At 40.4% G+C, this 26848-nt stretch overlaps 1 protein-coding gene and 1 pseudogene across 2 annotated transcripts; both read left to right on the plus strand.

Annotated features, from left to right (window-relative positions):
• Positions 1-1485: 1485 nt before the first annotated feature.
• Positions 1486-10775, plus strand: LOC308423992 (arylacetamide deacetylase-like 4 family member 1; the record flags this gene model as incomplete). Its single annotated transcript, XM_080920828.1, has 4 exons — positions 1486-1653; positions 4044-4260; positions 6470-6533; positions 10001-10775. The coding sequence occupies 4 exons, from the start codon at positions 1486-1488 to the stop codon at positions 10773-10775; spliced, it is 1224 nt and encodes a 407-aa protein (XP_080776954.1).
• Positions 10776-11583: 808 nt separating this feature from the next.
• LOC308424358 (UV excision repair protein RAD23 homolog A-like) lies at positions 11584-17855 on the plus strand (annotated as a pseudogene). Its single transcript has 2 exons — positions 11584-11596; positions 16819-17855. The product of its transcript is annotated as a UV excision repair protein RAD23 homolog A-like (transcript).
• The last annotated feature ends 8993 nt before the right edge of the window (positions 17856-26848 follow it).

Below are 26848 nucleotides of genomic sequence, written 5' to 3' on the forward strand. Positions count from 1 at the left end.
ACAAGCATCAGCATCTGTCAGTGGCTAACATCCATGTCCATTCATGTGTACTTGGCCCTTAAAGATATGCTTAGTGTAAAATAAGTGTTTCTTTATCTATATCTCAAGACAGTCACAAACAATCTGTTTCTCTCTTCCCTTCTCTACCCCACCAGCAAGGAGTACTAATGCCAGAGGATGAATAACCTGAAAGGACTGGCTTCTTATTGTTCGTACTAGGGAAAACCCGGGGCCTCTGATGTGTTATCACACACTTTACAAAGATCCTGCACCATAATTCTCTGAGCGCTTTAAAAGGTAGCATATTAATGACTGTTTTTAACTTTGTGAACCACCGAATTAGAAGATTCTTGCAGTTAAAAAAAAAGTCCCTGGAGGAAGGGAAAACCCATATCAGAACATGGAAGGCAGAAGGTGCTCTAACATCAAAAATTCAACAAAGGAAGTGGCTATGGATTCAGGCATTAGATTTCTCATTTTACATGTCTATGACTGTGCTCAGTGCTAAGAAGATGGCTCAGTTTATAAAGCATAATGTGAGAATTGAAGCTCAGAGCACTGAAAATCTGGGCATGTATGGTGGTAAGAAGGGAGGTAGGAAGGTAGACACAGAGGATCCCTAGGTCAAGCAGGCTAGAGCTGATGACCAGATTCAGAGAAAGTCTGTGCCTTGGTAAATAAAGTAGAAAGCAACTGAGGAATATACCTGATTTCAACTTATACACACACATGTCAACACACATAAAAAAGAGTATGCATACATACATGTGTGTGTGTGTGTGTGTATGCGCACACACAGACATGCAAAAATATGTTCATAGAAAAGTTGTTCAAAATCTCTCAAAATGAGCTTATCCAGTTTAGGGCAACATGTATTTAGGTCAGCATGGGTTTAGACTTCAAAATGTGTGAATGTGAGGCATGAGGTGGGGTGAGTTCAAGGAGCAGTTGTGAAACTCATTTCTGTTCTTAAGCAAATAAGGCTAGTGAGTAGAGATGAAAGGTGAGAGTGGGTAGAAGGGGTTATTCTAGACACTGCACAATGCCCTTCCTCATTGTGGTTCACCACCTCTCTAATCTCCGATTTCACACTCGAGAGGAGAGTCAGAGTACCTTACATGATTTTGGCAAATTTCCTTCAGTTCCGAGGGACTTGACTGTCACTTGGCATCACTTTCCAGACAACCCCTTCTTCAATACTGTTGGTGACTCCCTGGGTGGTGTGATAACAGACTTCTGCCCTGGGGACATTGTACTAGGGATCCACGGTGCTGGCATGGCAGGAGCCTCTCTGAGCTGAGGCTTGCTGCAATCAGTTCACATGGGGGATGTTTTCAGTATCTAGATCGGCTTGACAAGGGGTGAGGTTGGGCCATGGTGCTTCTTGGAAGGTTATAAGGCACCTGGATTTGTGTGTGAGAGCGTCCATGAAGTCTTCCCAGGGTACAGGCTTTCACTAGCTCTCTCTGAAGAAATACAAAGGCCATGCTTTACTTGGTGGGATTTCTCCTCGCTACCATGTGTCTCCTGATCCTGGGAGTCAACGTGTGGGTTCTCATAGACCATCTCCTTACTACTGATGTGCCTCCTTCCATCCCACACCCCATGAAGTTTCGGATTCTACACTACTTCTTTCATCTGTCAGTCACATGGGTAAATTTTGTTTCTTAATAATCATATCATGTCAGGGTAGACTGAACTTCAGCCCGGGGAAAGCATTTTGCAAAGGTCTACATAGTGTAATGGACAATGTGTGTTGGTCTAAAGTGATATGCCAGGTGAGGTGCTGAGGATTTCTTAGGAACAATGTGAGCTGTGTGTGCCCTCTCACTTCTTTTACTTCACATAAGAAGAAGCAGCAGGGAGGAAACTGTGAAGTTGGTTTCTAATGAGAAACAATATGAGTCCCTTACAAATGCCAGAAATTAGATTGGGAAAGTGTAGTCCTTGATGATTCTGGTTGGGTTGAGTAAGTCCTTACCTGGATGTTTAAAATACTTCTGATTCTGCATCAGTAAAACAACTTTCAGTTGAGAATATGTGAGCCCAGTCTTCTGAGACATATCATAGTATTTGGTGGTTCATCAGTTTGGAATGGTTAGGTCTAGCCTTTGCGAGCCCCAGGATTTTAGTATCTCCCAGGCAAGGGTTGTTGCCAGTGAAAATAAATGTTATAGAGTTGGAAAGGATGGAAGAAAAATCTTGTCCTGTCTTAAATCCAATGCTGGATTACAATAAACTAAAAAGACAAAAGAAAAATTAACTTGAAACTAATTTGATATATTAATAGCATTAAATGTTTGGGGTGGGGAGTAGGAACTTTCTAATATGGAAACTATTAAGAAGTGATTAACCTAAGTGCTTAGAAGATCTTTAAACCAAACTAGAGAGGCGGCTCAGTGTTTAGGTCTCTTGAAGAAGACCTGAGTTCAGTTCCCAGTATCCACATAATGGCTCATGACCATCTTTAATTTCAATTGCAGGGCATCTGATGCTCTCTTCTGGCCTCCAAGGGTACCAGGGACTCACCCAGTAAAATAATCTTTGTAGGCAAATTCTCATTCACATAAAATAAAAATAAATATTTTTTAACTTAAAAAGCCAGACCAAAAAAGTTAATCTTAAAATAGCAAAGGAGTTTAGGACTTGAATGTGTCAAAAAAAAAAAAAAAAAAAAAAAAAAAAAAAAAAAAAAAAAACCCAAAAACCAAAACCAAAAACAAAACAATCCAATAGTTTATTGGCAGGAGGCACTCTGGAAGGGTTTATTGAGTTCATCTAGTCTTCACTCAGCACAGACTAATGGAAATCTAGGTCACTCTGTTCTTCCCTTCTTGGTCTAGGAATACATTGAAATACCTTCCCAGAGAATATGGCTCAGGAACACTGCTACCCTAAGAATATTTCAGAAAAGATAACAAATGTTGTCTTTCCAGTAGTGATCATGAAGGTTTTGTGTAAGGACCGCCCAAGATTCACAGCATCTTCTAAAGTAATCATTGCTTCTCATACTGAGAGAGGAGAGCATGTAACAATACAATAGGAATCAAATATGGCAAATGAGGTCCACTGTAATGCCTCACTTTATCCAGGCCTGCTGTGTCAGTGAATGTGTTTAAGAAATGACAGGTAATTCAACAATTTAGTCACAGTCTCAGCCCTACAGTGGCCACAGACCTGGGCTTCTCATTATGGAGAGACATACATAGCTCGCAGATTCCAGTCTTGTTCCTTTTCCCTTTGGGAATTACAATAGTCATGGCCTCAAGTTTATTGATGCCATTCTTTTCATCAGCTACCTTCTCCACACATTGAGAGTATCGTGTTGTCACTCTACAAGGACGTGGTTGATGCTCAAGAAACAAAGTAAAGGCAGCCAGCTTTTGGAGAGTTTATTTGTGGTGATGTCTAAAATGTACTCCCTTTATTTCATTCAGAAATAAAGGCTGAAACAGATGATTGTTGCCCCTTATTTTTGTGGTTGAGGAAACTGCAAAGAAGGGTATAACCAATTTCCATGAAGTACAAAGTTTGGGGAGGCAGTGAGAGCTAGTATATATTATAGCTGCAAAGTCAGTGCATGGGGGTTCAAGTCCATAACATGTTCTGTACCAAGCCTTGACTTTGCTCTGAGATCTAAAGAGGAGACTACCCAGAGTCATATGGACCCAGGACCAGAAAGATTGGCTTTCCTCACATTCTTTGGAGGAAAGAATAAAGGATGAACAAAAGTTCCTCTGTTCTGTGGAGATCAGATACAGCCTGGTGAAGATGAGCTAAGACTGACATATAACCAAGCTATTGGGCCGTAGGTCTTTTCTACAAAGATTGCCAGAAAATGGCCTTTCTTTCCTCTCCCATGCCCTAGATCTTCATGAACAGCTTTGGATATTCATGCATCTTGGGCAAAACCTGTTTTACTGCATTCAAGTGGAGGCTTTGTGCAGAGCCCACAGTTGAGAAGGGCAGCTTCAAGGGCAGCGTGTGAAGAGTAGAAAGAACAGAGGCATCTTGAAATTTTCTAACTCTTCTCTCTTCTACAGGGGAATATATTAGAGAAGATGCACATTTGCTCCATGCCTCAATTTTTCTGCTTCCTACATGACAGCTTTGCGTCGAAGGAGAATCCTGGTGTTTTTGTAAAGGACTTGCATTTTGGCACAATCCCTGTGAGGCTCTTTTATCCCAAGGCAGCCTCCTCCAAACCCCGGCGAGGCATCATCTTCTTCCATGGAGGGGGAGGATTGATTGGCAGCATGGGTAAGAAATATTTCTATCATACAAAAGGAGGGGGGACCTCACAACCTCCACGACTCAACCCACTTTTCATGATGGCATCTTGGGAGGGGAGTCAAAGCAAGCAACCATTGGAGCTCCTTTTATGGGGAGCAGGTTAAGACTGAAGGTCCTGTCAGCCAATGGAGTTTTTACCTCTATAACAATGCTTTCTTCAATATAATATCTCTATTAATGTAGAGACAGGGATGGGCTAGTAGGACCTTCAATGATTAGGTGTAATGCCAAACTCCAATTCCCTTTTGTTCCACAATGGTCCCAAACCCATCCATTGTGCTAAGCTGCAAATCCATCATCACTTGCTCACTCCCTTCAGTCCGGCATCTATTAGTGGTCCCCTGCTCTATTGTCAACAGCTGGTCTTCTCTCCACACTAAAAAATAACTTTAGAAATACAGTTCAGGGCTAATCATTTGGTATTGGATAATCAAATGATGCTTCTTCCTTGGGAAAGACTTTGTTCTGATCTTGGCATTCTTAAGTTACCTGTAATCCTTTGTGTAGGATTCAGGCCTTGTGGGCTTTCCTCAGTCTAGGTTAGCATGTTTATTGTTGCACTCTGATACCACATAGTCAGTTCTTAAAACATACACACAAGTATCATTATACAGACTACATTTATGTATTTAGGAATATATATACATGTACGTTTGTAACAACAATTAATGAAGGGACCATACATTTTAAAGAGAAAGAATGACAATATGGGAGGAGTGTGTAGAGAAATTATCTAATCCCTGACACTCTGGTGTCAAACACTTAACCAATGGATCCATTCCTGGTATCTTCCTTGCGATAGGAACTTTTCACAGAGCTTACTTTGTTGATGTTTATTTTTATTCCCAATATGTTTCTTTGCTTAGGCTTTGTCTGCTCCCACTTAAGGGATACAAGGCATGATGGGACACACCTTTAATCCCAGTATTTGGGAGACAGAGGCAGGTGTATCACTATGAGTTTGAGGCTAGCCTAGTCTACAAAGACAGTGCAGCCAGGGCTCTGTTACACAGAAAACCACTATCAAAAATGTATCCCCATATGAGCACACAAACAAACAGAATGTAAAAGGGAGTACAAGAGAAACCTGTGTGCTGTATCTATCTGTTGATTCCCAGAGTTCAGAGAACAAGACTCAGTCCCTGCCTTCATTGGCCTGACAGTCGAAGTAGGAGGCTGGACCTCACAGAATACAAATGGGAGGGTGCATGGTTTCAGATTGGACAATGTAGGCATAGAATAGGGAGTGACTCAGAGTCACAAGGCCTCAGTGTTTTTAATGAGTCAGTCTTTTCGAGAAAGTGAAATTTGAGGGCCAAGGAATGGGAGGAGTCAATGCAGCATACCTGAAGATTTGGGTGAGGTCAGTAAGGCCTGGACTGCAAAACAAGAGGCTTCAGAGTGTCGGCCTCTAGAATAAACAATTATACCTCAAAAGAAGAATAAGAAGAGATGGCTCACGGGTTAGGGGTACTCACTTCTTTTGCAGAGGACTATAGTTTAGTTTCCAGTGAGTACATCCAGAACCTCACAAGTGCTTGTAACTTCAGCTTTGCGAGACTGGATATCCATTTCTGACCTCCCTACTCCTCAGGTCCACATACCATCTACATACACACATACATATAATGAAAAAATAAGCTCTCTTTAAAAGAATAGGGGGGAAATTTTCACAAAAAGCAAAGAATTTACATGAAAACATGAACTGATAAAGCCGAGTGCCTTGTACAAACAATGTAGGAGCTTATTCTAAATACTTTTGGTTTTTATATAATTATACTGGATTGTATAAGGTCATTTTATATAAATATATAATATGCTTTGAGCATACCTCCTCTTATACCATTACATTCTGCCTTCTCACATCCTCGTTAAGCCTCATTTGCCCCTTAAACAATTTTACCTCTAATTGTAGGTATACATATATGATTTTATAAGTCTGTATAAAATCTGGCACCCACAAATGGGAGAACATAGATAACCTCTGCCTGAAACTGACTAATGGAGGTAGATGTCTGGCTTTCCCCTAGCCTAGTTTCCTGGTTATCCTCCAGAAAGGCAAGACTAGAAACAGAGATATCAGTCCATGGTCACCATATCAACTGCTTTCCTGGTGCTGTGTGGGAATTTCTGGACCATCATCAAGCAGTACACTAAGCCTGGTCTTCTCTTACAGACCTTTATCACAACTTTTGTAGCTTCCTGGCTCGAGAGACAGACTCAGTGTTGGTGTCAGTGGGGTGAGTAATCTCAGATGGTGGGTGGTTTATCCATAAAGCAAAGGAAAATACAAGGAATGGCAGTCCTAGATGTCTTTGTCCCTAGAGGAAACTCTCATATGTGGACATAGCATCATGCAAATGAGAAAAAGGCCTCAACATTGGTGAAGTGAGTGGGCTATCCATGGTAAAAATTAGTTACTCCAATTCACTTTTTAAAATGCTATTGCAAATACAAAGAAATAACCTAAAAAAGGAAGAAGTTACTTTGACTCCAAGTTCCAGAAACTTCATTCAATCTATGAACTTACTCATAGAATCTATGAATCAGCTTACTCTATTACTATTCTATAGGGCAGAATATTCTCAAAGTAAGTGGGTATAATGCATCAAGTGTGCTCACCTTGTGGTATCTAGGAAGCAAAGAGAAAAGGGGCCAGGGACAATGTGCTATTCAAAGACACACCCTGGGGGTTCATATCCTACAATGAGTTACACATTCCGATAATGCTATCAAATTATAAATCATTGAATGAATTATCCCATGAGTAATGTCAGACTTCTACAGTTCAGTTATATCTCAATACTTTGGTCCATATCCAGGAAACAAGTTGCTAACATAGGCTTCTTGAGGGAGAATTTATTTCTACACAACATTCCAACCCTGCACATCCAAGACTGATGATCAACTCAAAGTGTAGAATGCATCTAGAACAAGAGTCCCCAAGTTTAATAGTCTCAGTCTTGTTCAGAGATTAAATTCCAAAGTCTTCTCCAACCTCGGCCACTTCAGCCATGAATTGCCACACAATTAAAACATCAAATTCTGTTCTTCCAACATGCAATGGCACAGGGCAAACTGTCTCACTCGCAGGAAAACAATTGGTGTTATAGAGGAAAAGCTAGGTCCAAGGAAGACAAAAACTCACCAGGGCAATTTGGGTCTCACAGTTCCCTCATCTGGGTATATGGTGGAATGATTTAATTTTCAAAGGATCTGGGTTGTTGTACTTCTATATGTCTGCTGGCTAAAGTCAGCTTGGCCTCCCTCTTAGCCTTCATCTGATCATTGCCTGAGGTGTTCATCGTATTGTTCAAATTGCGACCATCTTCTGTTTCCTCACAATTTTATACATTCCTTCTCATGGGCATGGTGCACTACCCCAACTGTCTTATGCTATTTGGTCCCTAAGGCTTACTTTGGACCTGGGTGGAAGATTCCACATCTAAGTGACTGTATTTTACATGCTTGCATGTTTAGTATCAAGTGAATGCTTTCTAGCTTGTCACCAACTGTAACATTAGCTGGACTCCCTTAGAACATGTGCATTCTGGAAACTGGCCATGGGAAATGAATCCTGAGAAGGCAATTTCCTAGGTAGATCACTGCAATAAGAGTACCCTGTCAGTACTATATCCCCAAGCAAAAGTCCTTCTATTAAGTTTACATTTTTATCCTGGATGCTGTCATGGGTGAGAACTGTCCAATAGCTAATATGCCCCAGAGGGTTCTTTCCCTCTGTCCAAGCACAAACATTATTTATTTAAAGATTTCAGTGTATGCGTACATCTGTGAGTGCATGCACACATCTGGTTGGGGTTGTGCAAAGAGGTCAGAAGAGGCCATCAGATTCCTTGGGACTATAGGCATTTGCAAAAGACCCACTGTTGGTGCTGGGATCCAGACTCTGGTCCTTATGACTGAGCAACAAGCTCTCTAGCCATTTGATTTGTTTTTAAAGAGGCTAAATTATCTAACAACTGCAACTTCTGTATCTACAACTTTTTCTGGTAAACTTTTTTTTTATTAGAAAACAGATCTTTTTTCTGTTCTAATTTTTGCTTAGCTCTCACCAGCCAAGTAGGCTGGCAAGATGAGCAAGTGAGTAAAAGTGCTTAGTTTCAAACAAGTACCTGTTATGATAACTATTACAAAATGAAACCAAATTATGAACCCACCAGTAATTGAATCATTAATAATGCCAGAAGCTTTATAATATGATAATTACTCAATTTCTGGGTCAACCACCTGGGCGCTAAGATTTGAACAAGGAAGTCTTTTAAGAGATCATCAGAACCCTGTGATATTATGGAATATTACATAGCCATTCAGAACCCTGATGGTATGCCTAGATAAGGAGATCTTAACAGGATAAAATTAAGGAAATGTATTAAAAAATTAGCAGCTTAATAACTTCTATTTGATGTCAAATTAATTAAAATCAATTGAATTACTTTTAGGGCTGGAGAGATGTCTCATTGATTAGAGCATGTACCACTCTCGTAGAGACCCCAGTTCAGTTCCCAGTACTCTCAGTTGTCTGCATTCAGATCTAGAAGATCTTATCTGTCTCCATAAGGCACTGAAGTCTTATGTACACAGACACTTACTGTTTAAAATAAAAAAGTAAAGATCTTGTAAATAAATAGACCCCATGACATAATGTAACTAGAAAAGACTAATGTGACACACTCATTAGACCCCTTCTTTCTGAGGAGTCCTGTTGGATTACGAGAGATCAGTAAAGGGTGGCTGGAAATCACAATGAAGGCTCCAGGCATTGCTGGATAGTGGTTCTGCAAACACTCATTACATTGCTAAATAACTACTGTCCTAGTTTACTTTCTCTCTCTGGGATAAGGCATTCCGACTGAAAGGGTTTGTTTGACTTTCCCTTTTAGGTCACAAACAGGACAGAAATTCTAGCAAAAATTTGAAACATAACCTTAGGAAAATAGGGAAATACTGCTTACTGACTTGCTCACAGGCTTATACTTAGCCATCTTTTTTATACATGCCAGGACCAGGAGCATTAGTCTGTCAAGGGAGGGCCTTCAGTAGACAGTGCGTGAGAGAGATGCCTGAGATATGCTGGACATGAGGAGAGCTTTCTCCCCTCTTCCTTCCCCTCTCCTCTCCATTCCTTCTTCCTCCCCATCACTTCCTTTCTTATCTCATACCCTTCCCTCTCTTATTCTTTCCTCCTCTTTCTTTTACTTTACTTTCTTCCCACACATCCCTTCCAATCCCCTCTCCTCGCATTTCCCCTCTATTGGTTAAAGCAACTATACCTTGGTTTCACTGTTCTTACCTCCACCTCTGCTTACAGGAACAGTGGAACCAGACAAACTTTCTGTTGCCTCTTTTCTGTCATTATAGTTTGTTTTCTATCTCCATGTTTTTGGTTGTGAGCCTAGCCTTTAATGGTCCTTGTTCTACTCCAGTGCCAACAGTTTCCAACTTGTATGGTATGTCAACAATATCTGATCAAAGCATGGGTTTGAACAGAAAATTTCAGCAACTCTGATTTTTAACATCTTCTTCAAACTCATGAAGAAGAATATAGGGATAACTGTCTTCAATTGCTAGGGTCATGCAGAAGATTAAATCAAGTAGACTCTTGAGTGAGTGGAGCATGAAATTCCAAAAAGTCCCCAGTAATTCCTGCTTACATACTGATGTGCTGTCTTTTGTCTTTCTTCTGTAGGTACCGAAAAGTTCCTTATTACCACCACCCTTCTCTTTACTATGATTGTCTGAATGCCACCATTCACTTCCTGAAGTCTCTGAAAGCCTATGGGGTAGACCCCTCCCGGGTCGTGATCTGTGGAGACAGCATTGGAGGTGGGGCTGTTGCTGTTATCACTCAGACCTTATTGGGTAGAACAGATATCCCCAAGGTCAGGGCTCAGGTCCTGATATATCCAGTTCTCCAGGCATTTTATTTCCAGTCTCCATCACGTCTGATGAACAAAAACATCCCATTCCTCACCAGAGATTTCATGCTTACCTGTGTATGTAAATATTTGGCCATTGATCACTCCTGGAAAGATGCCATATTGACAGGAGCCTGTATGTCCCCGAGTGCCTGGAAGAAGTACGAGAAATGGCTCAGCCCTGAAAACATCCCTAAAAGGTTCAGGACTGAATTCCAGCAGCCTGAGTCACTCGCACCTTTTAATGAGGCTGCTTATCTAGAAACCAAACATGCAATGAATGTAGACATTTCTCCCCTCATAGCCGATGACAAAATTATTGCTCAGCTTCCCGAGACACTCATAGTGAGTCTTCACTGGGACTTTATCCGTGATGATGCTCTGCTCTATAAAAAGCGCCTGGAAGACCAGGGGGTCCCTGTGACCTGGCACCATGTGGAGGATGGCTTTCATGGATGCATTTTGCTGTTTGATAAGAAGTCTTTCTCATTCCCCTGTTCCCTGAATGTAGTAAATGCTGTAGTCAGTTATATAAAGGACTTATGAATGAATGCTGCTCAGTGGTAGAGCAACGGCTTAGCATGCACAAAGCCCTACTCTAATCCGCAGCAGGAAAAAAGGATGAAACTTAAAAAAAAGAAATAAAATAAAGAAGATAGACAGCATCCCTGGTGCCTTGAATGAGAATGGCCATGAAGAATTCTGGCCTGAGGGTAGGGGTGAGTCTTTTTTTTTAAACCCTTTCTTTTATTCTTTTAAAATATAAACTAGTGAATTTTGCCATGTGTTATATACAACGATTCCAAGCTTTGCTCTTCTTTGATGCACATACTATATCTTATCTAATGCCCCTAAGTCCCCTAAATTCATCCTTATATCCCTATTATTTTCAAGCCACACACATTGTGTGTGTGTGTGTGTGTGTGTGTGTGTGTGTGTGTGTGTGTGTGTGTCTCAAGACGAGCACTCATTATGTAACCCTGACTGGCCTCAAACTTACAGAGTTCTGTCTGTCTCTACCGTCAGGTGTGTGTCACCATGTCCAGCATATCTTTAGTTTCCCAATGGTTCTTGCTAGAGTAGGTAGAGTCTCGAAGTAGTTTTGATTTTTACTTTTCTAATAACCAAAAACATGTTGATTTGTTTTTTAGTATTTATAGGAAACTTATGATTTTTTAAAAAAATATTGCTTGATTCATTTTCAAATTTGTTAATTGTATGATTTGGATTTTAGCAATTAATCTTTGGATTTCTATGTATTCTTGATTTTAATCCCCTGTTGAGTATGCACTGGACAAAGATTGTCTCTGATTATGCGCACTGCCCAATGACTGTTGGTTGTTTTCTGTGCAGCATGGAGCTTTCAGGTTTGTGCAATCCCATTTGGCAGTTCTTCCTGTTGTTCCCCAAGATATCGGAGTCCTTCTCAAAGGCCATGGCTGTTCCTATATCTTGCGTTATCTCTATGTTTGCTCAAGCTGTTTTGATGCTGCAGGTCTTAAAGTCTTTGGCCCATACTGAACTGATAATTGTTTCAAAAGAGAGAAAGTTTCTTTTAACATGTGACTATTCAATTTCTCCACTTCCATTCACTGAAGTGGCCTTTGCACCTTAGTGGAAAATCAAGTGGATTGATTTGGGGTTCTTTATTGTGTTTTTGTGTTTGTTCAATTGCTTGCTTAATTATTTTGTTTGTTCAGACAAGGGCTTGATTTGTAGGTGTCTCTGGCCTGTCTCTATGTAGTCAAGACTGATCAAACTTACAGTAGTTCTACATCAGCTCCTGGCACGAAGATTATATACAGGCCTGCATCTCTACACTCAGCTTGGATTTTCAAGTAGGGATGATTTAACTTCTTTTCAATTTACCCCTTTCCCCCCTATTGCTTTTAGTGCTCTCATTAAGACTTTAAGCAACATATTGAACAGAATGGAGGGGATGAGCATGCTTCCATCATCCCTGATTTAAAAAGAAATGCATTCAGTTTCCCCCCACTTCATGCTGTATAAACTGGATCTGAGTGTGTTGAAGCCTACACTTGATTACACATACACACACGCACACACGGTATATATTAGGGATTTCTTTATGAATGAATGGTAGATGCTGTCAAACTCCTTCCTTGTATCTATGGAGGTGACCATATCATTTCTGCCCTCAGTCTCTTAAAAATGTATGTCTTAAATATTTATTCTTAATGTGCTAGAATCTCCATGTCTACTTATGTGCTGTGTTACTTTAATGGAATGGCATGTGTTTAACCATTCTTGCACTTCTGGGATGAAACCAACTTAATCCTTATGGGGTCTTCTTGATTTGTTAACTCAGTTTGCAAATATCTTGTGAAGTTTTACAAACATGTTCACTGGGGAAATTTTTCTATTGTATTCTGCTTTTGTCTTATGATTATCTGGTTTGGACATGAGGAGACTATTGTGTAGAATGTTTGACACTGGTCCTTTATTTTCTGTTTTATAGAGCAGTTTGAGGAACACTAATCTTTGATCTTCTAAAAACACTGTTGTTTGTTAATTGAAGGAATCAATAGCTCGTGAGGACAATTCAATTTCATTGTTCATTATGGCTCTGTATAAATTGTTCATAACATCTTGATTTAATTTTGGTAGTTTAGACATGCCTAGGAATTTGCCTATTTTTTCTAGATTTTCCAGGATTTCAAAGAACTTTCTAATAATCCTCTGGATGACATTTTTTCTGTTTAATGCTTTTCCAACATTGATTTTACTAAATTAAGGAATTGTGTTTTTATTAGTTTGGATAAGTTTTAGTTGATAGTGTTTTGGAAAAAGAAGACATCTGTTTCTTTTGTTTATTCTTCGATTTATTCTTTTTATTGTTAATTAATTATTTTGTTTAATTGTTATTTTGTTTAATTAATTATTCTTTTTATTGTTAATTAATTTATTTGTTTACATCCCAAATGTTGCCTCCCCCATGGGCTCCTCACACTGTTTTTCCTCTACCACTTCCCTTCACTTCTGAGAGGGTGCCACGCTCCAGGTATCTCCTCACCCAGGCATCAAGTGTTTACAGGATTTAGCACATCCTCTCCTACTATGGCTGGACAGGGCAGTCCTCTGCTACATATGTACCAGGGCCTCAGACCAGCCCGTGTATGGTCTTTGATTGGTGGATCAGTCTCTGTGTGCTCTCCTGTACAGTTTCTTTGACCCCTTCCCCTAATCCTTCCACAGGGCTCCTTGACCTCTGTCTTAGCTGTGGGTATCTGCATTTGTCTCAGTCAACTGAAGGTAGAACCTCTAAGAAGATAGCCATGCTAGGCTCCTATCTGTAAACACAACATATCATCAGTAATAATGTCAGGGTTTGGTGCCAGCCCATGGGATGGATTCCAAGTTGAGCCAGTCACTGGTCAACCATTTCTTCAGTCTCTATTTTTGTCCCTGCATTTTTTTTAAGAGCTTAGCAATCTTGGGTCAAAATTTTTGAAGGTGGGTTGGTGTCTATATCTCTCAACTAGGGATTCTATCTGACTACTGGATGTGGTCTCTTCAGGTTCCATATCCCTACTTTTGGGCATTTTGACTAAGGTCGTCTACATTTTAGTCCTTGGAGTTTCCCCCATCTCAAATTGCTGAGTTTCCCCACTTTCCATCCCCAGCAGTGACAGCATTACATTCATTCTCCTGGCCCTCTCTGTGCCTCTTCCCTGTCTCCCTGCTCCAATATCTGATTCTACCCAGACTTCTTTGCCTCACTCTACTTCCTATGATTACTTTGTTCCCCCTTCTAAGTGGGATTGAAGCATCCTCACTTGGACCTTTTTTCTTGTTTAACTTCTTAGGGTCTGTGAGGTGTGTCATGGGTATTCTTTTCAGCTAATATCCACTTGTCAGTGAGGACATGCCATGCATGTCCTTTCGAGTCTGTGTTACCTCACTCAGGATGACATTTTCTAGTTCTATCCATTTGCCTATAAATTCATGATATCCTTGACTTTGCATTGTGTAAATGAACCACATTTTCTAAATCAATTCTTCAGTTGAGGGCCACCTGGACAGAGCAATAGTGATAAAAAAAAAAAAAAAAAAAAAAAAAAAAAAAAAAAAAAAAAAACCTCACAATATATTGGTACAGAGACAGACAGGCTGATCAATGGAATTGAATCAAAGACCCAGAAATAAACCCACACACCTACACACACTTTATTTTTGACAAAGAAGCCCAAGCTATGCAGTAGAAAAGAGAAAGTATCTTTAACAAATGGTGCAACTCTAACTGGCAGTCTGTATGTAGAAGAATGTAAATAGATCCATACTTCTCGTCCTGCATAAAGCTCAAGTTCAAGGGGATCAGGAACCTCAACATAAAACCAGATACACTGAATCTAATCGAAAAGAAAGTGGAAAATAGCCTTGAATGCACTGGCAAAGGAGAAAATTTCCTGTACAAAATACCAAATGTCTCAGGATGTGAGGTCAACAATTGTTAAATGGGACCTCTTGAAGCTGAAAAAAGAAAAATTTCTGGAAGGCAAGGAACACCGTCAATAGTATAGAACAGCAGCCTACAGATTGGGAAAAGATTCTTAGTAACCCTACATCTGACAGAAGGATAATATCCAAAATATATAAAGAACCCAAGAAGATAGACTCCAACAAACTGAATAACACAATTAAAAATGGGGTACAAAGCTAAATCTCAACAGAGGAACCTAGAATGGCAAAGAAGCAGATGCAGATACTTACAGCCAACCATTCCCTTGAGGTTGGTGACCTCTATAGAAGAGTTAGGGAGAGGATTAAAGTACACAAAGGGGATGGCAACACTAAAAAGAACAACAGCATCAACTAAGGTAGACCTCTCAGAACTCCCAGAGACTAAGCCACTAACCAAAGGGCATATATGGTTTATGGCCCACAGTACATATATAGCAGAGGACTGCCTTGTCTTGCCTCAGTGGGAGAGGATGGATCTAACTCGGTAGAGACTTGATGCCCCAGTGAAGGGGAATACTTGGGATGGGTGAGGTGGGAGGGCAGTGGAGGGGGTTCGGGGAGTAGGCATATGGCTGGGAGAGCACCTTCTCAGAGCCAAAGTGCAGGGGTATGAGGTGAAGAACTCTGGGAGAAGGGACCAGGAAAGGGTCACAACATTTGGGATGTAAATAAATAACACAATTTAGTGATAATAAAAAGAAATGTTCACCATCCTCAGTCATCAGGGAAATTCAATTCAAATCAACCCTGAGATTCCACCTCATACAATCAGAATGGCTAAGATGAAAAGTTCAAGTGACAGCACATGCTGGTGTTGGAGAAAGGAGAAGATCCCTCCGTTGCTGGTGTAATTGCAAACTGATAAAACGACTCTGGACATCAATCTTGTGGCTCCTCAGAAAACTGGAAATAGTTCTACCTGAAGACCCAGCTATACCACTCCTGGGTATATACCCAAAAGATACTCCAACATATCACAAGGACACGTGCTTCACTATGTTCATAGCAGCCTTATTTGTAATAGCCAGAAACTGTAAACAACCCAGATGTCCCTTTGATTTATTGTCTTCCCTTCACTTTACATCACATCTATGAGGATTTTGATTCTTTATTTCCATTCAGTTGTTTTGAGCTTTATCTTGTTTTTATATTTCTAAGAGTTCTTCTTCCTTTTAGTAAATGTATTCTCTCATGTATTTTTGTGATTATGACAGCCTTTTTTCCCTGCATGTGTGATTTTTTTTTAGATTTTTTTTTGGTAACACTGGCTTAGTAGTGGTGAATGGTTAACTTTTGTTTGTCTTTCTTACTCTTCTATTGCTAGTGTGACCTTTCTGGAGTCAGTGTTTGTGGTTGGCAGTTGACTTATTTTATTAGAGCTTGAAATGCACTGTGCCAGGATTTGCTGGCTTTTAGAGCTTCTGTTGAGAAGTCTTTTGTTATCCTGTTGGTGTAGCTTTTTGAACCCAGGTAGCGGCTTTTCTCTCAGCTGCAATATTGTATCTGTAGTGAATGTTTTAATAATATGAGATGTTCTCTGTTCACTGTGTCTTCTTGGGATTTTAATTGCCTCTTGTGCTGAGAGAATTACTACTTTCCCTAGATTTGGAATGTTTCTGTTAAATTTTCATTAGGTATGCATTTATGCCTTTGATTTTTTTTGTCTTAGTCGGGGTTTCTATTCCCATATAAAACATCATGGGAAGGAAAGGGTTTATTCAGCTCACACTTCCACACTGCTGTTCATCACCAAAGGAAGTCAGGACTGGAACTCAAGCAGGTCAGGAAGCAGGAGCTGATGCAGAGGCCATGGAGGTATGTGGTTTACTGGCTTGTTTTCCCTGGCTTGCTCAGCTTGCTTTCTTGTAGAACCCAGGTCTATCAGCTCAGGGATGGCACCACCTACAATGGGAGTCAGACTGCTCTGAGCATGTATCTCAGAGGGAGGTACATCATACTTCTGCCCAGTTTCAGGAATTTTCTGAAGCTTTTGAGTTATTTGTAAAGCCTAAAAGAACCTTCCTTTAGAACTTCCTGAGTCGGATAATATAGCAGTGGCTTGTGTTGCATCTTGTATGAGGATCCCATGGCTGCCACATTTCTCCAGCTCTGCCGCAGCAGACCTTCAAGATCTGCATGGAACCTGACAAGATGGTGAAGGTGCTGAAGGAGAAGACAGAAGCAGAGAAGGGTAGAGATGCTTTCCCTGTGGCTGGACAGAAAATCATCTATGCGGGCGAGATCTTGAGTGATGATGTTCCCATCAAGGAATACCATATAGATGAGAAGAACTTTGTGGTTGTCATGGTGACCAAGGCCAAGACTGGCCAGGGTACCTAGGTACCTCCAGAGGCCTCACCCACTGCTGCCTCGGAGCCCTTTATACCCTCTCCTCCAGTCCAAGCATCAGGCATGTATCATCCTCCACCTACCAGCAGAGAGGACAAGGACCCATCAGAGGAATCAGCCACCACAACGTCTCCAGAATCCATTTCTGACTCTTCAGGTAGCAGCGGGCAAGAGGAAGACACAGCTTCCACATTAGTGACTGGCTCTGAGTATGACACGATGCTGACTGAGATCATGAGCAGGAGTAGGTTGTAGCCACATTAGGGCCAGTTACAACAACCCCTACTGAGCTGTGGAGTACTTGTTCATGGAAATTCCAGGAAGCCCTGATCTTGAACATGGTTCTGTCTAGGAAAGCCAGGAAACTGAAGAGCTGGCCACAGAAGCAGGGGAGAACCCCCTGGAGTTCCTGTGGGACCAGTCTCAGTTCCAGAACATGTGGCAAGTGATTCAGCAGAACCCAGCGCTGCTGCCTCCTCTGCTCCAGCTGCTGGGCCAGGAGAACCCTTAGCTCTTGCGCAAATTAGCACTGGGAGCAGTTTATCCATATATTGAATGAACCTCCCATGGAGCTGGCGGACATCTCTGATGTAGAGGGGGAGATTGGTGCCATAAGTGAGGAGGCCCCACAGATTAATTGTATCCAGGTGACACCACAGGAGAAGGAAGCTATAGAGAGGCTGAAGGTACTGGGCTTTCCAGAGAGCCTGGTGATCCAGGCCTACTTCACGTGTGAAAAAAAATGAGAACTTGGCTGCCAACTTCCCCCTGAGTCAGAACTTTGATGATGAATGATGCTGGGAGGCTAGAAGGCCCTCACCCTACTCCACAAACATTTATAAGAGAAGAGCATATATATGTATATATTATATTATATTATATTATATTATCTTTATTATATATACTTGTGCGTGTGTGTGTGTGTGTGTGTGTGTATGTGTGACTGGCTCTAAGTATGAGACTATGCTGACTGAAATTATGCATATATATATATATATATATATACATATACATATATATTCATGTTTATTTAAGAGGAATTAAAAAAAAACCACCCCACCCAGTTTTCCACCCTCCTGAAGTGGCCCCTATTCCCATCTCAGTCCGAGAAGACCTGGACCAGACAGTTGTTCCCGTCCTCTTAACAGAACCCAGCCTGCCCAAAGTTGTTGGCAAGACCAGGAGGCAACAGATGGGCCTCTGTCCCAGCTCCCTGCAGCCAAATGGAGAGGTGCTTACCTGTTTCCCCATCTCCTGAAGCATCCCCAAGGACAACCCTTCTTCCACCGCCATGATGAGGGGAAGAGGTAACATAAATTCTGAAGGCTAAAGCCACCCTTCCCTAGGACAGAACCACCTCTGATAAAGATTTTAAAGTGAATAAAGTTTTTAAAATGAAAAAAAAAAAGAACTTCCTTCTGGCTTCTCAAAGGAAATTGTTACTCAATGGAAGTCACAGTCAAACCGAGTTCTCCAGCTGATTTAAGGGATTTAAGGCATGTGAGAACCTGAAGCTTGCCCTGCAACTGAGACTGACAGCCTCTTTTGTTTTTGTTTTTTTATTACAATATTCTTGTGTCCTGGCTAGTTTTATGTCAGCTTGACACAAGCTAGAGTCGTCTGAAAGGAGGGAACCTCAATTGAGAAAACGTTTCCATAAGATCCAGCTTTAGACCATTTTTTGAATTAATAATCAAGGGAAGAGGATTCACCTCATTGTAGGTGGTGCTGTCCTTGGGCTGGGTAGCTCTGGGTTCTATAAGAAAGCAGGCTGAGCAAGCTATGGAGAGTGAGCCAGCAAGTAACAACTATCCCTGTTCTCTACCTTAGCTCCTGCTTCCAGTTTCCTGCCCTGCTTCAGTCCCTGCCCTCACTGTTTTCAAAGATGAACTGTTCTATGGAACTGGGAGAGAAATAAACCTTTTCTTCCCCAAGTTGCTTTTGGTTATAGTGTTTGATCACAGCAATAGTATCCCTAAGACTCTTGGCTTACATTAGGTATGAGGTTTCAGCTTCCCATAGTCTGTTGGAGGGGTGGGAGCAGATGCCTTGGTCTGCTCTCCTTTTTGCATCATGGCCTTTAGTTCCCACCAGCCTTCCACTTGTTCTGTCAACATTTTCATGCTTTCCAATGTTCTTCCTCTCTTTTCTAGAATGTTTAAGCAGTTGAATTGTGCAGAACAGATGCTAACACCCAGTCACACTGACAATGGTGAAGCCACACCCATGCTGATAAGACATTGTGGAAACATGCTCCTTTGGATAAAATGGTGACATCATTGTTCATGACATCACTGTCACTAATCAAAGTATAGCTCCCACAGGATCCAGCTAGCCTAAGAAATGTGTTGTTGTTTTTTAAAGTTCTGTCTATCTAGCTTTACTACAGGAAAGTTTTGGTTAGAGTAGTTTGCAGGCATATAGTTCTGTGGAGCCATGAACCTTTCCTGGTCTTAAAACTTGAAATTCTTAAGGCAATTCTCTCTCTACCAAAAGGCAAGTCATCAGACCCAAGGCTTTGTTAGGTGCTCTGATGATCATCTGGTACACAGAAACAATTTTCTCCAATGTTTGAAATGCTGAGTAATGTATTCTTCCTTTTGTTAGAAAGCACTTAGTTACCATTAACCCAACACAACTCTCCATGATTCTCACTGAAAAGACTCACCACTGTCTCACTCCAATTTGTCTCTATGTTCTGCTTAAGGGAGAAAGTAATCATTTAGAGAAAGTCACATGGGAAGTTGGGATAAATATCTCCTAGAAGCTGAGGATAGTGATTAGCAGCAAGCAAAACCATGGGGACTAAAACCTTTGGAGACTGTACTCTTCCTAACTCTAGACTAGGATTTCATGTAATTCCTTCCTAGTTGAACCTCAAATGACACAGACAGGCTATCTGTTCAAAACTCAAGAACCCTGTTAATTTTTCCCAAGGCACCCATCTTTACATATTCTCTGATTGCAAATGTTGGTCTGCTGTAGAGACTTTCCTGCCCTCTCACATAAAACAATCTTTCTGTTTCAAGATACTAAACTTAGGCAGGGGTTAAGAGTATTTGCTGCTCTTGTGGAGGACCTGGGTTCAGTTGTCAGTACCCATACAATTCACAACCACCTCTAACTCAAGTTCCAGGTGATCTGACAACCTTCTGCCCTCCCTGGGTGTTATACACATGTGTTACACACACACACACACACACACACACACACACACACGCAAAAACTCATACTGCCACAGGGCTCTATATGCTAGTAGGTTCTAGACCTTAGCACAACTAGCTTCATGAATGGAGTAACATTTAGGATGTAAAACTCAGCATGTAGACAGCACCATCTGACAAAACTAAAACAAAGTTCTAATCCAATAACATCCAAACACTTCTGAGGAAAAAAATCTCAAAATGTACTAACCTTCCTTTTAAGCTTCTTAAGTACTGCTTTCTAACTCTTCTTATTCATTGAAGTTTGTCAACAAATAATATTGTTTTTGTGTTTAAAACCTCATCCTGAGAAAGGCTTGGTGCTACCCTGGTATCCCAAGCACTCAGTGTAGTTGATGACTGGCTAATAAAGACTTTCTATTGTCTGAAACCTGTGTCTGAGCAGTCTTCTCTGGTGACTATTCCACAACAATACTCATAAGTTGAAAAGAAATTAAACATTTTCTTTAAAAAGTCTCAATTCAATAAAATCTGTACAGCCCCCCTACTCCCCCTTTTCCAGGTAAAGTAGTGGCCAGTGTCTGGAGACCAGACATCTTTCAGAAACCATTATTTAGCCTGCCCTCTTTGACAACATAACCACTTTGTTTCTAGCTCCTGGATTAGCAATGGGGTGAGGCACTTGAATTGACTCCACACATTATGCTATTACATAATGGGTTGTATAGGTTTTCATTCATGAATGTGCTTGGGTGGACTCCTAAGTGGGACAGCTTAGTCCCACTTTGATGAAAAGGATGAAGCATATCCAAGTTTTACAATCTGCAAAAGACCATAGCCTTCCCAGTGAAAGAAACCTGAATACTCCCAAGCTGAATTCTCCAAAATCCCAGCTGCACAGATTCCTAGTTATGGCAAGCTTCTGTTACACTTGAATTCACATATTTAAGTTAATCACGAATCCAATTTGTAAAACAAAGCAGGAGACCTATTTAACTGAATCAAATCTTTAAGAAACTCAAGGGGGTGTGTACAATGGCCCTGGTGTTGAGCCTGCCAAACATAAATAAGCTATATGATCTCTGTGTGCATGAAAGGCCAGAGATTATAGCAGGTGTTTTGATGTTGGGATCCTCAAGGAAAAAAGGAACTTCCTTATTTTAAATTACATACAATGACTCAGGGGTGGCCACCAAACTCAAGGACATAACTGCCATTTGCCTGTTAATGAAACAGGCCAGAACACTGAGGGGCAGGTACTGACTGTTTGTGTCCCATGTCAGGCGCCTTATGCTCTAGAAACAAAAGCCATCCTATTCAATAAGCAAATCAAGGTCACAGTTCTGGACTCTATTTCTTTAGAAACCCCATCTGATCTTAAAACCTTCCCAGAGACTTCATCTCTTTCATTTGTCTCACAGCCTCTTCTAATCCTGGCTGAATAACCAAAAATCTCCTGGTCAAGACAATAGAATTTCTGAGCTGGTTGGAAACCTAACATTTCCACTTGAGCAGGTCCATCACCTGGCCAAAGGATCACCTCTTTTGACAGCCATGCTAAAAGAACAAGAGAAATAATCATCCTTTAATGAGGTACCGTACTTGTCCATCTCAGAATTCCCACTCCTCTGTGCAATCTCCACAAGCCACAGTGACGTTCAGCTGGGTCCACCACATTTCTGAAGCCTCAGTCAGGAAGGTATTTTTCCTCTTTCTGACTCTTTCTGGTGCTGGTCAGAACCTAAGTGTGCCCTTTCTGACACTCGGGGCTTCTTATTCTTTTTCTAAAGCCTCCTTCCTACCTCGTGGCTGCTTGTGTGCCATGTATCTGGCATGGTTTTTTTTCCCCCTCTTTTTTCCATTAATTTTCTCCTGGAAGCTGCTAAGTTTGACTGCTTGATTTAGTTCTCATTTTCTTTTAAACTTTGATAAAATTGACTTTGGGCTTTTATTTGAGCCCATTACTAAATATTCTTATTTAGTTTTTGTTTGTCTTTTGTTGTTTGTTTGTTTGTCTGGTTGGTTGTTTTAAAACAGGGTTTTCCTCTGTTGCTCTGGTTGTTCTAGAACTCATTATGTAGATTAGGCTGGCCTCAAACTCATAAAATTTCACTTGCTTCTACCTTCCAAGTATTAAATTACAGGTGTACATCACCACAGCCAACTTTAAGTTCTTTCATCAATAAGACTAAAAACCCCAAGGAGGGAACTCAGCCTTTTCTAGTATTATCTGATGACCCCAAGGGACTTCCTGAAATTCTTGTAACAATACATGATGTCCCAGGGTGTAGCTCTCAGTTACTGCTCTGGTACCATGCTTGCCCACCTGCTGCTGTGATGCTCACAAACTCACCATCTGAAACTAAGTCCCAATAAAACTCTGTCTTCTACAAATTGCCTTGGTTGTGGTGTCTTGTCAGAGCAATATAAAATTAACTAAGACATCCATCCTCAGGAGACATCCAACCTCACAGTCAAAATTTCCCAAACCGTGGCTGAGTCAGAAAGCATCACAAATTATAGAATATGCTACCTGAACCATAGTCCCTTTTAATGCATGACCCACTGACCCCTTGTTTTTGCAACTGATTAACTTTTCCATGGCATAACCCAATTATCTGGTATGATAAGAGGTAATTTATCTTATCTCTGAGGTAAATTGCCAAATCAATCACCTGGATCCTATGTTTTCTGCCCTTGTTTTATCTTGATTCCTCTATGAAAGAGCTTTGTTTACTAGGTCTTCTAAGGTTACAAACTATCAAGAGACTTTTTTACAGTTAAAATTATAAAGAATTTGAATAACAACATAGCAAAATAAACCAGACCCAAAGTCTATACATTTCAATGAACTTCTATAAAATTAAAATAGCTATTCTGAACCTGAGAAGCTTAACATTTGATTTTACACTTTCACTATCAAATGTATGTTTTTACCCACTACCAAAAAATAAAAATCCACAACAGAGTTGAACTTGAAAAAAATTAGCTTTATATCCTTTTCTTTTTTTTAGCTCATGTGTCTTTGAGAACTGGACTCAGTTCTTCCTCAATACCCAATAATTACCCTTTCTTGTGCTCCTTTCTACATACTATATTGCACCTACATGTACATTTGTATACATATATACATATTTATATGCATGTATACCACACATATATGATTAGCTAATTTCCTATGGGATTGTGTGCCCATGATTAATATTACACAACATAAGTCCTTCCTTTTTTTTTAAATTTGATGTTTTACAGTTGAAGAGTATCTCCAAAACATCTTGATATTACTAGACTCAACAAACTATTTCGCTCACCACTTCCTGAAAGTAACACTTCAGCTGGGCTCTATATAGGAGAACAACATTACAAGACCCCTGCCCCCTGGAAATACAAAGGTCAAGTTTGTCAGGGGGATAAATTCAATCTTCATTTACTTTGGCTTATGAAAACTTTAATATTTGGGGTGTACAGTTCAAGATTTCTTCAATATGAATCTCAAAATCTTTCTAAAGTAATTCCTGCTCCTTTGCAACACAGATTAAAAATACAGACTCTACTGGTTACTGACTGCATGTTTTATCCATTCAGAGTGCTTTGCCCCAGGCTCAGATCTCAAGCTAAGTAATTTTAGGGTGACTTGGTAGGTCTTGGGGGGATCTTATGTACTTCATGGAGGTATCTGTTTTGTTTGTTTACTTATTTAATTTTGTTTTTGTTTTTTGAGGGAAGAACCCTGAATGATCCACCCTACACCTTTTGGATGCTTAGAAAGATAGAGAACTGAGGAAATTAGTCTTTTGCAGCACTCAGCTATAATTTTTTCTCTGTCCACTGGTTCCTAAAAACTAACCAACAGCCAATTTCATTAAAATGACTCCCAAGAGTTAAAGATAAGAGAGTCCCCTGACACTGGAGGTTAATATGCCAGGACACCTTTGCCATGGAAGGCAATATGAAAACCACAGACACACAATTAAAAATCATGGCCTGTCAAAATATAAAGCTAATGAAACTGCCTGGGCCACTTCTGCTCAACAGAGAGGAATGGCTTAGTTAGCTAAAATCTTTTTTTTTTCCTTAAATTTTTGTTCTCGCTCTCTATCCCCCCTCTCTCTGTTTATCTGTCTGAATTTTTCTTGATAACTTCATTGCCATAGACTGTATTCTTGGTGAAAAGAGAAAAATTTAAGTTGTTACAAATGCCTTTTGCTTTGTGTATATTAATTCTAAAAATGTTGAACTCTACTTTGAAAAGACTTAAGGACAGGCAGTGTGGCTTCAGCAGTTACCCTGTAGCACTTGGAGTAAATGATTGGTTTTGGGGAATGTTCTGGATTCCCCAGAACAGTAAGTATATATATATATTTATTTTCTGAACTCCTAAAATTAGTGAAGCTAATTTTACTGACTCTATTCATGGTATAATTTATAGCAGATATGTCTTAAAGATTTGCAACAAAGTAATCATCAAGGGAACACCAAAGGTGATGCCACAAACTGTGATGATTGGATGACTCATATCACCTAAGGAGAGAGAATTTAATTTCTCTAACCAGAGAGACATAGACTCCTCCTGCTTTAATCTACCTCAAAATAGTTTCAAAAGAATCATTTATACTCACAAATTTCCCCAAGAATGGGGAATAAAGCATCTCATGGAGAATTTGTTAGGAAGAGGTTTACCATAGACAAAGCCCAGGGGTTAGGGTGGAACTGGGGATAGTTGCTTTATATTGACACAGAATCAAGAGTCTGGAAGCTGTCCATTTTAGCTACAAATAAGTTTCTCTAGAAAGGAAAGCCTTTATGACTGCATGAGGAGCCCCAAAGGGAAGAGGGCAACTACCACATTCATTGAGGTGTCAATAGCTTAACAAAAGATATCCTAGGAGAAATAACAAAGGTCAGTTCTATGTCAAGCTAGAATCATTCAGGAAACAGGACGCTCAACTGAGAAAATGCCTCCATCAGAATGCCTTATTAGTAAGTCTGTAGTACATTATCTTCTTTGTTGATGATGCCATCCCTGGGCTGGTGATCATGGGTTCTAAAAGACAACAGACTGAGCAAGCTGTGGGGAGAAATCCAGGAAGTAGCATTCCTCCATGGCTGCTGTTTCAATTCTTGCCTCTAGGTTCCTGCCTTGAGTTTCTGCCCAGTGACTGAGTATGTCCTGAGTGTTATAAGCTGAAATAAACCTTCTCCACGCAATCTTTTGGTTATGTTGATTTAGTCACAGTAATAGAAGCTCTAAGACAAAGGCAATGGGGTGTTAGTCAGTGATGAAGAAAAGTGAATGCAAATCAACAGCATCATAGTCAAGAAGTAAGTCTGACACAGAGGGGCAGTACATGTTCTCTGTTATTTGTAGATGCCAAATAAAGGAGAAAAAGAGATATTATAAGGGAAATAAGAAGGAACTGTTGGGTGAGGAGGGAGCAGAATTTGGGAAGGCAATGGAGAAGGTGAAAATGATTGAAGGACATTGTATGTGACTGTGGTTATGCCAAGAGTAAAATTATTTTATTTGCACAATAAATGCATTAATAATTATAATGAAAAATTAATGATGGTTTATAATACTTGATCAGGTTAGCCATGCCTTATCACTTACTGCTTGCAGTTTTGTAGACAGGGTCCATGAGTAAATGTTACAGATGATCAGTTGAAGCTTCGCTCCAGAGTGCGGCATAGATTAATTGTCGTGGTTAACAAGAAAGAAAATTTGCCTAGAAACAAAACTGTGAAACTGAGGGGTGAACACGCTGGGGAGACCATTCTACTTTGGACCTCTCCTATGCTTTCTGGAAACAGAGGCAGTCATGGGCAAGAACACCATGCTGTAACAGCAGTACAAGGGGTGCCAGAGAAGTCCTCCCCAGGGAGATGAAGTGTTAAAAGAGACATTGTTAAGAACAAGGTAAGGGAAACCTAGAGGTTATTGGAACCAGACAGATACTTAGAAAACAATGGATCTTAGAAAACAATGGAATCAACCTATAGTGTCACTCCAGCATCCTCTACTGGCAAGTCCGGGTACTATGACACTTGGCTATGGAGAAGTAAAAGGCCTAATTCTCTTTGCATATACAAGATGACTGATGAAGAGTCTATACAACTAACATGTATGCTTCAATAGATGCATGCCAACCAGAAAAAGGGAGAGGGCTTCTACAAACCTACACTTTCTTTGTGTGGTTACCAATGCATGCATGTGTATGCTGTGGCATGTATGTGCACAGAATTTGATGAGAATCCTTAATGTTGTTTATTTCTCTAATTATTAATTATTAATTTCAAGGAGGGGTATCTCAATGCCATTGCCTATGTGTGAAGGTCAGATGACATCTTTGTGACAAGTCTTTTCCTTCCACCATGTGGGTTCAGGGGATTGAACTCTGGTCTTTGGTCTTGGTCTTGACAGCTAACATTTTACCCACTAAGGTATTTCACTAGCCCTTCTTTTTTTTTCTTTTTTTTTTAATTGGATATTTTTAAAATTACATTTCAAATGTATCTCCCTTTTTGATTTCCCCTACACAGTTTTTCTATTCCATTCTCCCTTCCCCTGCTTCTATGAGGGTGTTCCTTACCTATCCATCCACTCCCTCCCACCTACCTGCCCTA

The sequence above is a fragment of the Micromys minutus genome (assembly GCF_963924665.1).
Source record: "Micromys minutus genome assembly, chromosome: 9".
In the NCBI taxonomy this organism is placed as follows: domain Eukaryota; kingdom Metazoa; phylum Chordata; class Mammalia; order Rodentia; family Muridae; genus Micromys; species Micromys minutus.